The sequence below is a fragment of the Herpailurus yagouaroundi genome, unplaced genomic scaffold, assembly GCF_014898765.1.
Source record: "Herpailurus yagouaroundi ecotype Mexico unplaced genomic scaffold, PumYag 428, whole genome shotgun sequence".
NCBI classification, from domain to species: domain Eukaryota; kingdom Metazoa; phylum Chordata; class Mammalia; order Carnivora; family Felidae; genus Herpailurus; species Herpailurus yagouaroundi.
The window spans coordinates 3,110,380-3,127,271 of NW_024412645.1; the positions used below are offsets into that span (position 1 = coordinate 3,110,380).

General features: G+C 46.1%; 1 protein-coding gene across 12 annotated transcripts in view; it reads left to right on the plus strand.

Annotated features, from left to right (window-relative positions):
* CHEK2 (checkpoint kinase 2) overlaps nucleotides 1–11,284 on the plus strand; it is a 48,125-nt gene extending 36,841 nt beyond the window's left edge. For 9 of the 12 annotated variants that reach the window (XM_040463788.1, XM_040463786.1, XM_040463790.1 and 6 more), the window contains 7 exons: nucleotides 2,083–2,182; nucleotides 3,497–3,583; nucleotides 4,316–4,479; nucleotides 4,678–4,793; nucleotides 5,799–5,884; nucleotides 10,122–10,202; nucleotides 11,055–11,284. In XM_040463788.1, the coding sequence (XP_040319722.1) occupies nucleotides 2,083–2,182; nucleotides 3,497–3,583; nucleotides 4,316–4,479; nucleotides 4,678–4,793; nucleotides 5,799–5,884; nucleotides 10,122–10,202; nucleotides 11,055–11,144 (724 nt within the window). In that variant the 3' untranslated portion in view covers nucleotides 11,145–11,284. The remainder of the gene's footprint in view (nucleotides 1–2,082; nucleotides 2,183–3,496; nucleotides 3,584–4,315; nucleotides 4,480–4,677; nucleotides 4,794–5,798; nucleotides 5,885–10,121; nucleotides 10,203–11,054) is intronic. The other 3 variants (XM_040463791.1, XM_040463787.1, XM_040463789.1) reach the window with 1 other exon arrangement.
* Nucleotides 11,285–16,892: the final 5,608 nt, after the last annotated feature.

The following is a 16,892-nucleotide window of genomic DNA, read 5'->3' on the forward strand; positions in this document are numbered from 1 at the left end:
TTTCCAAAGGCATGTGGCTTAGAGGTTCCAGGCCCTGGGTCTGAGGTCTGGGTTTGAATTCCGCTGTGCAGGTGACTGCTTGTGAGTTAGTTTACTTCATGTCCTTGACTCTTATTTATTTTCCTAGTGTTGGTGGGGGTGGGGTGCTAATAGTCATACTCCCCATATATAGAGTCATAAGGATCAGATACTATGAAGGATGGAAAGTGCCCAGCAGAGTACCTGGCACACACAGTTGTTCAACCACAGGTGGATGTTACTACTCTGAAATATCTGCCTGGGTGGGTGTTTCTGCTTGGGATCACAGTGCTTAGGGGCATGGTGACACTTCATTATCTTTTCAGTGCTGGTTTACTTGCTGGGTTATTTCAGTAACCACAAAGTCTTGTCTTCTGTGGTGTGACCAGAATAATTTCCTGGCTCATTCATGGAAGGGGCCTGTCTTGATGTTCATTTCTATGTAAATATGTAGTGTTTCTGGGAGTGGCTGTTGGAGCAGACAGGCAAGGCTTTGCTCCTGAGTGGTATCCAGTGGCTAAGGAGGTTGGTTAGTAAGATTTTATAGTAAACATGGCAATGCAAGCTGGTGCAGCCACTCTGGAAAACAGTATGGAGGTTCCTCAAAAAACTAAAAACAGAACTACCCTACGACCCAGCAGTTGCACTACTAGGTATTTATCCAAGGGATACAGGTGTGCTGTTTCGAAGGGACACATGCACCCCAATGCTTATAGTAGCATTATCAACAATAGCCAAAGTATGGAAAGAGCCCAAATGTCCCTCGATGGATGAATGGATAAAGAAGATGTGGTATACATATACAATGGAGTATTACTCGGAATCAAAAAGAATGAAATCTTGCCATTTGCAACTACGTGGATGGAAACTGGAGGTATTATGCTAAGTGAAATTAGTCAGTCAGAGAAAGACAAAAATCATGACTTCACTCATATGAGGACTTTAAGAGACAAAAACAGAGGAACATAAGAGAAGGGAAACAAAAATAATATAAAAACAGGGAGGGGGACAAAACATAAGAGACTCATCAATATGGAGAACAAACTGAGGGTTACGGGAGGGGTTGTGGGGAGGGCGAATGGGCTAAATGGGTAAGGGATTCTACTACTAAGGAATCTACTCCCGAAATCATTGTTGCACTATATGCTAACTAATTTGGATGAAAATTAAAAAAAAAAAAAAAAAAAAAAAAAGCATTCAGGGAAGGAGAAACTATAAACTTAAAAAAAAATTTTTTTTTATAGTAAACAGCCTCAATCATAGCACTGGGAGAGACTGGATGGCCCCTGTGGTGCTTGAGGGAATATCTGTTGCTGTCTGACTGGACCTAGTTAAAACAGAAGTAATACAGTAACAGTCACTGATGCTAATTACTTACTATGAGCCAGTTACTGCTCCAAGCACTTTACATGGATTGACTCATGTACCCTTCATTAACAGTCATCCATGTTACTTACAGGTTACTGATGGGTTACGGTCTTTAGTCCCACTTTACAGAAAAGGAAACTGAAGTTCAGAGGACTTGAATAACCCTGCCAAACAGCCACTTGTGCCAGGCGCCTTACCTCCATGAATTATCTCTTAATTTTTACCACAGCCATCAAGGTAGGGGGAGGATTGTCCCTATTTTTCTAAGAGGCAGAAACAAGCTCAGAGAGGGTGTGTAACTTGTCCAAAGCTCCAGAGCTAGGAATGGTGGGGCTAGGGTTCAGACACCCGTTGTCTGATTGCGGGCTCCAGTTTGCCGCTCTGTCTCAGTCTCTGAATCAGCTGGGGTGCATGATGAAAACGCAGACTCCTGGGCTCCGCCTCCCGTCTGCTGAGTCAGATTCTTAAAAGCTCCTGAGTGCCCACTGCCCACTCCTTCCATCTTTCCCCGTTCCTTAGTTTCCAACAAGGACATCTTCACTGTGGAGAGGAGACTTAACTACCTCATTGTTTGTACAAACGGGAGTCCTCGTGAAAATAAAAAGGGCAGCTCTTTGCCTGTCTGAATGAGTTTGTTTTGTTTGTGTTATTATCTTCCACCCAAGAACCACCCCCTGCTTTGCCTGTCTGTTTCAGGATGGAAGGAGGAGAGCTGTTTGACAGGGTGGTGGGGAATAAACGCCTGAAAGAAGCTACGTGCAAGCTCTATTTTTACCAGATGCTCCTGGCCGTACAGGTAAGAGAAGCCCTCAGTTCTTTTTTTTTTTTTTTTTAAGTTTATTTATTTATTTTGAGAGAGAGAGGGAGCGTGAGCCAGCATACATGTGGGGGAGGGGCAGAGAGAGAGAGAGAAGGAGAGAGAATCCCAAGCAGGCTCCACTCTGTCAGCACAGAGCCTGACACAGGGCTGTCTCACAAAACGTGAGATCTGGGCGCCTCTGTGGCTCAGTCAGTTGAACTTTTTCCACTTCCGCTCAGGTCATGATTTCACAGTTCGTGAGTTCTCACAACTCGTGAGAGCCGGTTTTGGGCTCTGTGCTGACAGCTCAGAACCTGGAGCCTGCTTTGGATTCTGGGTCTCCCTCTTTCCCTGCCCCTCCTGCACTCACGCTCTGTCTCTCTCCCTCTCTTAGAAATAAATTAGCATTAAAATTTTTTTTTTTTTAATTCTCAGGAAGTGAATGACCAAGTACATAATTTTGGTGGAATTTTTATGCTTTACTTTAATAAATTCTCAAAATCCTTTAATCACTCATTTACATTTTTATAAATGAAATTGACACCTTAGATTTTTGCCTATATGAAGGGATATTATTTTGAAGAGTGAAATGAACGGTCTATTGTCATAAGTTGCATTTTTCATCTTTCCTACTTTTTAAATCTTTTTAAATTTACATCCAAATTAGCATATAGTGCAACAATGATTTCAGGAGTAGATTCCTTAATGCCCTTTACCCATTTAGCTCATCCCCCCCCAAACCCCCTCCAGTAACCCTCTGTTTGTTCTCCATATTTATGAGTCTCATGTTTTGTCCCCCTCCCTGTTTTTATATTATTTTTGCTTCCTTTCCGTTATTCTGTATGTATCTTAAATTCCTCATATGAGTGAAGTCATATGATATTTGTCTTTCTCTAATTTCGCTTAGCATAATACCCTGTGGTTCCATCCACATAGTTGCAAATATCATTTTTCCTACGTTTTAAAGATTTTCTTTTCTTTTTTTTTTTAAGATTTTCTTTTTAAGTAATCTCCACCCCTAATGTGGGGCTCAAACTGACAACCCTGAGATCAAGAGTTGCAAGATCTACTGCCTGAGCCAGCCAGGTGCCCCTAAAGATTTTCTTGAAAACAAATTTATAAACACTAAGCCCTTTACCCAGTAGTTTTCTGTGATTTGGGGTAATGTGGTTGTGAGTAACCTGGCTTATGGTTTCATCCCAGCTGTAAGGGGTGTGTGTGTGTGTGTGTGTGTGTGTCTTGTCTGTCTGTCTGTCTTTACTCACATACCTACTTCATAAACCTGAGGGTCATGCCTCCTTTTCTGTGTAGTACCTTCATGAAAACGGCATTATACATCGGGACTTAAAGCCAGAGAATGTTTTACTCTCATCCCAAAAAGAGGACTGTCTTATAAAGGTAAGAAAACTCTTTCTGTGGCCACCCCAAATTTCTATTCATAAACTTTAAAAATTCATGAAGTAAAAAGTGGGAGCATAAAAAGGTAGAGAACTTGACCCTTCCACTATTAGCAATTATTTTAGAGACCAGGTGGTATTGCTTTGATTCAGAGTCTTATGGGCATTTACTGAGCTCCTCTTTATACGAGCCACTTTTGTTCTGAGAATGGAAGGAGGGGTCTAGATGGATGAGAATCACATCCCTTATCTTCTCCTGCTTTCTAAGGTGGTGCTTCCCAAGCCTGGCTGCCTATAGAATCTCCTATTATTAAAAATAAATAAATAAATAAAAATCACGACACCCACACTGCATCTCACAATCACTGAAGGTGGCATCCGGGTGCCAAGTATTTTTTCCAAGCTCCTCAGTTATTCCAGTGTTGGGATATTGGTTGAGAAACCAGAGCCTAAAAGAAACCATGGATAACTGATTAGGACCCTAGAGTCTATGATAAGGGTTACAAACCTCTTGTAAGGTTACAGAGAACCACAGATAAGTTGGAGAAAAAACCTTCAGCTTTCTTCGCTTGGAAATTTTAGTTTAAACAAAATTCCAGATTTTAACAGCAGGCATGGACTGTATAGGATAGGAACTGATCTAGCCTGCATAGCTTTTGGGACTGGCAGACTATGCTGATCGTTTAATTTTATTTTGCCATTAAAAATGATTCCGCTTTGTCCTTAATTTTAGATTACTGATTTTGGGCAGTCTAAGATTTTGGGGGAGACCTCTCTCATGAGAACCTTATGTGGTACCCCTACCTACCTGGCTCCTGAGGTTCTTAATTCCTTTGGGACTGCTGGATATAACCGAGCTGTGGATTGCTGGAGTTTAGGAGTTATTCTTTTTATTTGGTAAGAAAAGTTTCATTGCTTCAGAGTCTGGTTGGAAGTAGTTAGGTGAAAACAGAAACGTGCCCAGGTAGAGAGCTTGTGTTTAATCTGGGTGACTTATCTTGACCGTTGATTTAAAGAAAAATCTAATCTATATGTCCAAATGCCACTGAGAATGCTACTTGATTTCTTTTCCTTTCTTTCTCTACCGATGTTAAGCCTTAGTGGGTATCCACCTTTCTCTGAGCATAAGACTCAAGTGTCCTTGAAGGATCAGATCACCAGTGGAAAATTCAACTTCATTCCCGAAGTCTGGGCAGAGGTCTCAGAGAAGGGTATGGATATGAAAAGGTTAAGAATTTGTCGTTTGGTAAAATGTGTGTGCCGTGGTGGGAATTTCTTTTCAAGTTGTTATGTTTCTCCTGTTACTTATTTTCTATTGTTTGTTTTGCACCTTTTGAGGGGCAGAGGAAGTTATTAAGAACATGGGCTCCTCAACCAGGCTAAGTGAGACTCCTGTTTTGGGTTGGCTACTTCCTAGCTATGTGACCTGAGGCAAGATACGTAACCTCTCTGAGTCACCCTTTCCTTTATATGTAAAGCAGGTACAATAAACTTTACCTTAAGGGGTTTTTGTGAGGGCAAGTGGAACAGAAGCAAGTGCCCTGTACCTATTAAGGGTACAAAATAATAAGTAACTTTTCAGTTACAAAGTCTCCTGTGAATGAGCATGTAAGAACAAAAGTAATTACTTTGCGTTTTAGGATGTAAAAGTGTAACTTTGTAATTCTCAAAAGGGCAAGTAGAAAACTAAAACTAAATGTGAAGTAACATAGGTGATTCTGTTAAATCTTAGAATGTGAAAGGAATAATACTGTTGCAGTAGAAAGGCAGTCTCAGCATGGTGATTGCTGTTAAGCTTTGTTTCTGCCAAACCTCCAGTTCCAGGGAGCCTGTTGCTGGCTGAGAAACTCTATCATTCCATGGGTCTCGGGAGAGTTGGCCGAGCATCCTGAGCGTCTTAGAACGAGGCACAAGTTCAGATTTAATTAGTTTGAAGTTGAATCCAGCAACGAGCGAGGGAACAGGGGGCGAAGAGGTTGTGATGTGCAAGCAGGGAGAGATGGGGGGCATCGAGGTCATTCCTGGTTTTCTCAGAGAGCTCTAAATACAGAGAGGAGGACAGGGGACCCTGTCCATCACACCTGTTGGCTGGCAATGACCTTAGCCCCCCTCTGTCTTTCTGGATGTTGGCCTGTGATTCTGGCATACTTTCATTTTGCGGATTTAATGTATCTACTGTTTTCACTGTGATGTGATAAATTATCTTATTGCTTTAGCTCTGGACCTTGTCAAGAAGCTGCTAATAGTGGATCCAAAGGTGCGTTTTACGACAGAGGAGGCTTTAAGACACCCATGGCTTCAGGTGGGTATGGGGCAGTGCTCGCTAGCATGAACTCTATGGGCAGCTCTCAGCTGTGCCTGAGGGATGAGGAAAAAGTTGCAAACACGTTTGCTTTGTTGAGTCTGTTTAATGCACTTGCTTGAGATTGAGCTTTAAGTGTGTCGGGTATGTTTATGTGTGTATATGGGTCGTGAGTATAAGTGTATCTTTGGGTATAACCGTCCCAACTTAACTTGTGGCTCCTGGGGTAGACAGGCTCACTTTATGGCCTGTCCTAGGCCCACTCGGGTTCCCTGAGTGTGCATTTTGGCTGTGGTACTTTGAGAGGTTGTTCCAGCTGTAAACCTCCACCCCCAGCTGTGTCATCCTCTTTCCTCAAATCTCTCACCCTGAACAGGTGGGGTTGGCTGCATTCCAGCTGCCTTCAACCTTAAGTCACGGGAGGAGGAGGGCAGATTCTCTGGGGGAGAATCTGGCTATTTGTTTAAGCCTAAGTAATTGGGCATACAGGGTCTCGCTTCTTTTTTGGGGGGTGGGGGGCAGGACCAGAAGGAGCATCTTAAGCAGGCTCACGGGCACATGAGCCTGACGTGGGGCTCGATCTCATGACTATGAGATCATGACCTGAGCCGAAATCAAGAGTCAGACGCTCAATAGACTGAGCCACCCAGGTGCCACTAAGGGTCCCGCTTCTTATTCATGGCGAATAAACATGCCATTACTGCAAAGTTACCTGGATCTTTGAAGTCTGTATTACCTATGTGCCCCTCTAGGGGTTTGTGGCTGCTGTTAGATTATATCCTGACCTCATTGTAGCTGCCAGACTTGGAAGTCCTTTGTGGCTTTGCTGGACTAAACTTTGGTTTTAGAATTAGCTCCAGCATGGTTGGGCAGGTTTTCTGATGGATGTCAGACCTTCTGTTAAGTACGGTTCCATTCAAGCACAGACATACCAATTCTTGTTAACTTCTAGTTGGTCTGTTTCCTATGGGGATGAGGAACTTAACCAGCTAGCTTGAGCTAGAGGCTCAAGTACTGTGGGGATCACCTGGTCCAGGAACTCCTTGGGGCCATTCATTCTCAGAACTCTGCTTCTGGAACTCTGGGAAGACTGCCTCTATTCTTTCTCTGTTCCAGCCCTCCACACCTAAGGTGTTGCTCCCGCGCTAGCTCAGGTGGAGAACAACAAATCCTTATGTTGCTCCCGCGCTAGCTCAGGTGGAGAACAACAAATCCTTAAAAGAAAAAAAAAAAAAAGTAGATACATTTGTTTGGGCTATTGCCCTGGAAACAGCAGTCTCCCTCCGCCCCCAAGAAATCTGTCAGATGATTTAGCACTTAATAGACCACACAGATTTGAAACAGCAGGACCCTGGAGAAAAGGAATTTGGAAACAAAGGGTGCCTTTGCATGTGGGGATTTAATTTTGGTGAAAAAGAAAAACATGCCTCTTGGCTCTTTTTATGTGCCCTAATAGGGAAACTCTTGGGGCCAGATGTGGAGGTGGAGGAGCTGTGTTAATCTTGAAAAAAACAGAGCTTGCCGGTTAGGTCAGGGAACAGGGTCTGTAGCTGCCTGAAATTTACGAAGGAGCATAGCCTGTTTTTCTTGTTCTGTTTGTCTCCAAAGAAAACTGTTACTAACAACTGAGGAAAAGGTGAAGTTCAGCCCTGCCATGGGGGTCTCACTTGAATACTCCACATTGTGTTTTTGCTGCAAACGGTGGAACTGGACACAGAGTGAGGACCAGAGTGCAGACGCTGCCCACATAAATCATCTGCTAGTGATAGTTTAGGTTTTATTTTGGGAAAATCCAGTATTTTTGAAGAAGCCAAATGGTTTTGTGGGTCTGGCCCTGGATGGAGTGTTTGGAATGTGAGTTCCAGTCTCTCCTGTTATTAACAGTTCAGTTTGGGGAACATCCTTTATGTCGACTTTTTGGCCTCATATTTACTTCTTGAAATAGAGAATTCCTTCCTACTTGTCTTTGAGGCATATTACAGTTTAATATTTTTGAATAGGTTGTAAAGCTCTGAAAGGAAGGCAATTTTCAGATACCCATTGCTACCTGCCGTATTTAATGAGCTCCTTTTCCATGTTATTGCTAACTGACGACTTGTTTAAATACAGGCCCAAATAGGCGTGTGGTCAGTTCTGTTTGGCTGTACTGAAGAGTTGCCATTTGGGGCATGGGGTGTGGTTTCATTTCCTCATGCGTTCATTCTTTCAGAGGACAGTTAATGAGTTCATGTGTCAACACTTACTGGGGATGCAGAGAAGAGTAAGTTAAGTCCTGGACTTGCGGAGCTGATGGTCTGGGTGGGGGCCAACCCCGACCACAGTCACAGGCGAGCAGTGGGATACACGTGGTAACAAGGGTAGGTGCAGAGTATGGGAGGATGCTCAGAATGAGATAGGGGCTTCAGGTGCTCACAGGTTCACACAATATGAAGAGCATCTAAATCAGTGGCCTGGGGATGACATGGCTGTATCAGTTTGCTGAGGCTGCTATAACAAAATAGCACAGGCTGGGTGGCTTACATGGCAGGAATTCATATCCTCCCCTTTCAAGGGGCTAGAAGTCCCAGTTTCAAGATGTTGGCAGATTCGGTTTCTCCTGAAGCCTTTCTCCTTGCCGTGCAGATGGCTGTCTTCTCTCTGTCCTCACATGGTCTTTTCTCTGTGCTCACATCCCTGGTGTCTCTTTCTCTTCTAATGAGGACATCCGTTGTATTGGATTGCGGCCCCACCCTAACAGCCTTATTTTAACTTAATTACCTCTTTAAAGGCCCTGCCTCCAAATAGTCACTGGGGGGTTAGGGCTTTCACATATGAACTAAGGGGGTGGAGGTGGACATATCTTAGTCCATAACAATGGGGAGCAGCATTTTCAGTGTTGGTTTTGTCCCTCTGACATGGAGGCACCTGTGACTTTTATGGTACCTGGCTCCTAAGGTTGCTCACAAAGTATTTGTTCACTGAGTAAATGAGAAGGTGGTTGAGGTGGATGGGCAGGAAGGCAAGGAGGGCATTGCTGGTGGAGGCTGTGAGCAGGTATAGGAGGAAATAAGGGAAGGAATTTTGAGAGTGGCATTACATAGGAGGTGAGATTCTAAGGGAGATTGTAGAGCAGAATCCGGATGAACCTGGTGCTCTCAAAATGGGCAGTGGGCGCTACATGGAGTGATGCAGAAAACAGTGTGATCGAAGCGGGTGATCCAGCTCCTCGTTACACAACAGGTGTCTTAATCCCCGAGCACTGCAGTTATATACGCCTCGAACTGCTGAATGTTGGAGGCCTTCACCCCTATGTCCTCTGCTCCCCGCTACCTCCACCCTGTGTTGCTCTTGGCTCAGTGCGGGGAGTGGGAATCATGGGACTTCGGAATCAGGCAGCTGTGGGTCCATATTGTGCGCACGCACACTCCTTGTTAGTGGCTGAGCCAGGCTTCTAGCTGGCCCCATCCTAGTCCTGGATGTTCACCTTTCTGAAGGTGGGGAGAGCTGTGCCTGGTTACCTTTCAGGGTTCCCAGATGCAAATCCTTGAGCCTTGCGGAAGTGAACATTCCTGGAGGTGGGAATTACCCTCACAGACATGTGGGCAGGATTTCTGTGTGTGCGCATGCACCCCTCTCCCTGCTTCTCCGTCTAGCAGCACAAAACCCCTGTAATGCTATGTATGACCTATTCATCTGTCTTCCTTTCTCATTAGCTCTGGGATATTGTGGGCTTGAAGTCCTTCTGGTGACTTGTGTAGCACATGCTGGGAGAATTTTTCTGGGGTGCTGGGTTGCTTGGTTAGGGTGGCCCTAGTAAATGACCTTATTGTTGGCACAGGGAGTGGGCACCTCCTGGAAAGATTTGGCTTGCTGCAGGGAGTCAGCCCTCAGGGAACTGAGCTAGTCCCAGCCTCTGGCTTCTCGATGGCCATCTCTCAGGATCTGGGATGTTAGTCCTGAAAGTCTCTTGACTGCTAATGTCTGTGGTTGTCTCTGCACTCCTGACAGCTGAGGCCTGTGGGTTTGATTCAGCCAGTGTTGACTAAGCATTGACTGCTGATTAGATTCCTCTGGGAAGGCAGAGGAGAGGAGCGCGTGGTCCTTTCCCTGCTGGAGCCTTAGCAAGAGCATGCCTTTTGGTGGACTGACTGGGTGTCCTCACCCACTGTCCTCTTTCCAGGGGCATCCTAGACCTGTCTTCCTAGGAACTTTCGTTCTTTCAGACACAGCCCACTTAGGTTTTTTCATTTCTTCACAGGATGAGGACATGAAGAGAAAATTTCAGAATTTGCTTTTTGAAGAAAATAAGTCGACGACTGTACCCCAAGTCCCAGCCCAGGTATTTCGGATGATGGTCATTAAATGTAGTAGCCTCAGTTTTAAAGAACTAACGAGCAAGGGTGAGGAGCTTGAAAGGTCTCCTTAGTAGCAATTGCTTAATATTTTTTGGAATAACGTCGTAGATATTTTGTTTCCACTTGATTGGCCCTAGCACCCTTAGAAGATTTAATAATGAAGAGTGTGTTTAATGCATTAAACAAGCACAGCTAGGGATTGTCATTCAAGAGGTCTCCTGCAAGGCAGAATTGGAAGACTCTAGTAGGAGTTCAAATTTAAACTTGTTGAAAATTTAAAATCTGGGTGAGTGGTTGATTATTTATTGGTTACAATTTTATTTCCCCCAAAGTTGTTAGTATACTTCAATATCTATTCATTACTATCCTGCCTTCTCTTGGTGAATAACATTCCCCTTCCTAATGTCCCCTGGGTATTTTATCAATGGGAAAATAAAGACACACAAAATAAAAAATAAAAAATAAAGACACAAAAAAGATGGTCTTCCCCAAAAAGAGCAAGATTTGGGGCTCCCAGCAAGAGGTATTGTAGTCCCTTTAAACTTCATAATTTAGGAGAAGATGACAGAGAGGAGGGAGGGCGGTTATGCTGCTTAATGTCAGTATTACATCAAGTGCTCACAAGCCACAAGGGAGAGAGAAATGTCCATTTGATAAGCATGTCTGAGTCCAGGGAGGCATGGTGGGGACTCAGGTGTCCAGGGGGACGACTCCTAATTCTTGGTACTAGAAGTTGCACATGAAATGCTCCAAACTTACCAGAAGCATTAGTGGGACACTTTGATAATCTTAAAGCCGACAGTTCTCTTTGAACATTCTTCCCTTTTTATTTCCAGCCTTCCACGAGTCGAAAGCGACTTCTTGAAGGGGAAGCGGAGGACGCTGACACCACAAAGCGTCTGGCTGTATGTGCTGCTGTGTCGTGAACACTGGCTGAATGAAAGCCACCTGCCTTCTTGGACCCTGCTGCCACTTTCTTGAAGTCTGTGTTTTATAGTTTGTATCGTAATTATGGGGACGGTTCCTTTTCCACGATCATCAATACACAATTCTAAACCTAGTGGAACCTGGGCTTTGTGCTCCTGCTTGATGCTGAGCTCTTTACTTTCATTGCCTTTTTTGTGTATTTGAAGTTGTGTGCTTTTTTTTCTGAAATGCTTATTTATTTTTGAGAGAGCGTGAGCGAGTGCATGAGCAGGGGAGGGGCAGAGAGAGAGGAAAAGAGAGAATCCCAGGCAGGCTCCAGGCATGCTGTCAGCACAGAGCCTGACGCGGGGCCTGAACTCTCAAACCTGGGATCATGAACTGAGCTGAAATCAAGAGTTAGACGTTTACTGGGCGCCTGGGTAGCTTAGTGGGTTGAGCGTCTGACTTTGGCTCAGGTCATGATCTCACGGTCCGTGAGTTTGAGCCCCGCGTCAGGCTCTGTGCTGATGGCTCAGAACCTGGAGCCTGCTTCAGATTCTGTGTCTCCCTCTCTCTTTGCCCCTCCCCTGCTCATGCTCCGTCTCTCTCTGTCTCAAAAATAAATGAAAACATTAAAAAAAAAAAAATTAAAAAAAAAAAAAAAAGAGTTAGACATTTAACCGACTGAGCCACTCAGGAGCCCCCGAAGTTGTGTGCTTTTTGTCTGGTGCTCTATGTTGGCTGGAACCTGTTGGGTTTCTCAGAACGTATCCCTGGTCTCAGCCTGGGTGAGCCGCATACAAATTTGAAAAGCCCCTCAGAAAGTTGCAGGGAAAGCGGCACAGCAAGGCTGGGGTAGAGTTAGTAGAGACTGGCTGGCTGCCAGAGTCCTCGTAAGATGGGAGGTACCTTGGTACCATATACCGCGGGCCAGTTTTAGATTCTCATCTTGACCTTCATGAATATACAGGTCCATGGTCCCTGAAACTATGGGACCAGAAAAGTTGTAAAATTTGAAATTTTTCTCATTTTAGGAAGAATACACTATTATGTGTAACACTCAGCAGAGTCCTGTAACCAAACATTTAAATATTTTGCGGAAACCAATTTGACAATAAATTTCATATATAAATAAAAAAAAAAAAGAAAAAAAAAAGAAAAAACAAATAAAATATTAGGCTTCAGAAAAAAAAATATTTTGCAGCAAATATTCAAAATAAAAGGGTTAGAGAAGACTGTAAGTAGCCTCGTGTCAGTTCAGGTCAGTTTTTCCAGTGAAATGAGTTATGGATAACTCTCAGGTTTTAGAGCTGTTTGGGTTTTTTTTGTTTTTGTTTTTAAGTTTATTTTGAAAGAGAGCTTGTGCCAGCTGAGGAGGGGCAGAGAGAGAGGGAGACAGAGAGTCCCAGGCAGGCTCCACACTGTCAGCATGGAGCCTGATGCAGGGCTTAAACCCATGAATAGCGAGATCTTGACGTGAGCGGAAACCAACAATCAGACGCTTGACTGACTGAGCCACCCAGGTGTCTCTGAGCTGTTTAGATGTTGGAAATGCAAATAAGGCATGTGAACATGTCTAAAGCCCCTCCCTTGGTTGGTCTATTCCAGTTCTCACAGCGATTTCTTTGGGCTAAGTCCTCTGACTGCCCTCGTGTTGTAGGTGAAGAACCCAGGCTGAAGGAGGAAAGTGAATTATCCACTGTCATACAGCAAATGGCAGAGGTGGGACTCAACCCAGATCTTTCTGATTCTAAAACTAATATTCCTCATCTCCTCAGGCCCATATACAGTCAGACTCAGGGATATTGACTCACACTGACAAAACTCACAAGAGACTGATCTCTAAATCCTGAATGCCAGTGTATCCAATTATTATGAATGGGTACAGCCCCATGATCTGTGGAAGTTGGGACACCTTGGTGGCAAGGAACAGAAATCCACTCAAGTCACTTCATGAAAAAGGAGATTTATTTCAAAGTATAGGTGGCTGGGCCTGGGATCCATCAGGAGCCCAGGCCCCAGGCAGTTGTAATGCCTGGCTCGTCTTGTCTCTTTCTGACTCACTGATTTTTGCTTCTGTTTTAACTTTGGCTGGTTGGCCACATTGTAGCTCACCTGCCATGCCAGGAGTTGCTTGTCTTATAACTTTGGCTAGTAGCTACATTGTAGCTCACTGGCCATGGCAAGAGTTGAATGCCTTGGTTCAGATGCCACTGATAAACCAGCCAGGGCATCAGGGGCACATAGCTGTTGCCCTGGGCAGTTGGGTAGTGGTTGGTGATTTCCATTAGAAGGGTGTGCAAGCATTCTGAGGCTTGGCTGGCCTGGTGGGGGGGGGGGGGGGTAGATGGGGATTTGAATGGTTTGCATATTTAAAGGAATGAGGCTGAGATTGCCAAGCTAGATGGGTTTTTAGCTCATTTGAATATTTAATGTGAAGGCTGTGGTTTCTTAGGGCATTTTTTCCCTCTTGGTGCAGAGGCAGCCAGCCCTTCTCCATTTCCAGAGCACTTTATATTAGCTCCCTCCGATTATACCTACCATAGTAGGCAGAATAATGTCTCCCAAAGATGACCTCATCGTAATCCCCAGAATGTACGAATCTGTTCCTTTATGTGGCAAAAGAGATTTTACAGATATCAGTTGAGTTAAGGATCCTGAGATGGGAAGATTATCCTGTCTTTTCTGGAGGGGTCCAATGTCATCACAATGTTCTTTTAAGAGGGACACAGGAGTCAGAAGAGATGAGTGAGCCACTTAGAAGGAGGAGGAAGGGGCCACAAGCCAAGGAATACAGGCAGCCACTAGAAGCTGGAAAAAGGCGATGAAATGGATCCTCCCCTCAGCCTCTCCTGAAGGAAACAGTTCTTTACACTTTGACTTTCACCAGTGGAAATGATATCAGACTTTTTTTTTTTTTTTTAATTTTTTTTTTTCAACGTTTATTTATTTTTGGGACAGAGAGAGACAGAGCATGAACGGGGGAGGGGCAGAGAGAGAGGGAGACACAGAATCGGAAACAGGCTCCAGGCTCCGAGCCATCAGCCCAGAGCCCGACGCGGGGCTGGAACTCACGGACCGCGAGATCGTGACCTGGCTGAAGTCGGACGCTTAACCGACTGCGCCACCCAGGCGCCCCCAGACTTCTGAACTACAGAACTATAAGAGAGTAAGTTTGTGTATGTGTGTGTGTTTAAATGTTTATTTTTGAGAGAGAGAGAGTGAGAGACAGACACACACAGCGTGTGGGTGGAGGGGCAGAGAGAGAGGGAGACACAGAATCTGCAGCAGGCTCCAGACTGAGGTGTCAGCACAGAGACCGACGCGGGGCTCAAACTTGTGAACTGTGAGATCATGACCTGAGCCGAGGTTGGATGCTTAACTGACCGAGCCATCCAGGTGCCCCAATTTGTGTTGTTTTAAGCTACCCAGTTTGTGGTAATTTGTTACAGAGACCACCGGAAGCTAACATTCATCAATAAGGAGATTTCTGCTTTTTTGGGGCCACCACCTGGCATCCACTTCCTCTTTCTGACCTCACTCTAGTTTTCTGTGGAGGGAATTCTTTTTCCTTTTCCCATGAAGTATGGGGAGAAAGGGGGAGATGGTAAAGCTAAGGGTCTGCCTCCCTCCGTACTATGGAAGCTGATGGGGTGCCAAGGGTTTCCTTCCCTGGTGGAGCTCCTCCCACTGGCCTCCCACCTGGAGGTGGGCCCAGGGCTTTGAAAGGAGCAAGTGGAGCTGGGGTGGCAACATAAATGGTAGCAGTATTGTGCCAATCTGAGCTCTCTGCGCTTCCTGACTTTGGCTTTGGAGTTGATGAGCTTTTCTTTCCTTATCTGTACGGTGAGTGCAAGAAAAGTACCAACGTCAAATGGTGTTTGTGAGTAACATAATCTGTTCGGCTTGTGGGGGGTGGGGGAGGGGGAGGGCACACAGGACAGGCAGATAAGTGAGATGCCTTTGACCAAACATTTGGGAAATGTCAGGACTGGGTGGATGGTGGGAGCTGAGGTGCAGGGGCATTTCCCAGTGCCTGAAGTAACTGCCACTCCCTTGTAATGTTGCCTCACGGTGGCCCTGCTGCATGCCTGGATAATGGTGCAGTAGACCGCTCCTTTTTGTTCCTGTCCTCACCTCATGTCTCTTGTGGTAACTGGCTTGCTATTTTTCTGGGAGAAGCATCCCTCCTCCCACTCGTCCTCACCCCATGTCCTTCTGGAAGGGCTGACCCCATCCTCTTCCTAGAGGGGCTCAATCTAGCCAGGTGTGGCCAATCTTGCTGTGATTGGCTCAGGTAAGGACTTGTGATCCAAATGAGTACAACGGAAGTCAGCCCTGAGACTGGCTGGGATTGTTGGCAAACAGCTCCTGCTTTCCTGGTCATATGTGACCTTGGTGCTGCCCCGGACACTGGAGAGAGCTGTAAGAGAAAGAAATCAAGGAGGGAAGCAGAGCTGAAAGAGATTCAAGATTTAGGTCACTGCTTGAGCACCTGGATCCAGCTATGCCTGAAGTGTGGTACGACCCCAGGGCTTTTAAATAGGTTTCCCTTTTTGTTCTATTCCAGGTTGAATTATTGTTGTCACTTGTATCTGTAAAAGGTCAGACTAATAAATTCAACCATTTACAAACTCCAAGAAACCCTTGGAGACTTTTTCTAGTAGGGAAGACATTCACTGCTGTTGTTTTTCTGCCAACTTTAGGGTTTTCAGAGAGGTTTGGGGCAGAGGATGGAAAGCGAAGATGTGGGAAGGAACGGTCCCTCCAGCCCCAAGGTTGAGTGAACCCCTCCCAGCTAATTATACCACAGAGTTTGGGAGCAGAGCCCCTTTCGTTAAACTCTTAGGAGTCTTGGAAGGATAGGGCCAGAATTGTACCAGAGAAGCCTGGAAAGCTTGGCATCATCCGAAAGGTTACCTCGACCCTGTGAGGCATTACTGCCCTTCTCCCCATTTGCTGATTTAGAAACCAAGGCCCTGTGGCTCAATCAAGTCACCTGGTAAAGGTTTCTTTTCGCGAGAGGTGGAGGCCAGACTTGAACTGAGACTTCCCTTCTCCAGAGCCCCTGGCTTTAACCAGTACACAAAAGTACTTAGGTCTTGTCACCCGACTACCAATTGGTAAGTACTAGGCTCGGTGCCGGCACCACCTGGATTGTTTCATTAAGCCCTCCCAAACATGCCTTTGTTGTTGGCCTTCCTGATTAAGGAGAAACAGGCCCCCAGAGACATTGCCCGAATCACGCAAAGGGTGGTGGAGACGTGGGACTCGAGCTCAGCTTCTCCCTTGAGTCTGGCTGTCCCGGGGACATGGGCATTCACTGTACCACCTAACTCTCGCGCACGTGCTTGCACACTTCCATGACGGGGATCTCATCACCTTGGCGGCGTTCTCCACCCACCTCCTCCCCCGGCATATATTAGGGCTAATTCCCTCCCGGCCCAGACCCTCGCCGCCAGCCCGGCGCGACGGGAGAAGCAGAAAGGGCAGTGCAGGGGCTGGGGGCCGGGCCGGGGGTCGTCCGCAGTGCGGCAGGCGGCGGCGCTCAGTACGGAACGGCGAGCGCTCCAGCCCGGCCGGACGGGTGCGGAGGGGGTGGGCTCGACGCCGGGAACAGCGGCCGGCTCCGGAGGGCGCAAGGCGGGGCGCGCGGGGAAGGGGCGCGGCGAGTGCGCGCTTGCGCGGTTGGGGGGACCCTCGGAGGCGCGCGGGGAGCTGGTGCGGCGCGTGCGCGCGTGCGCGGTTGCGGGGGGGTGGTGTGGGTT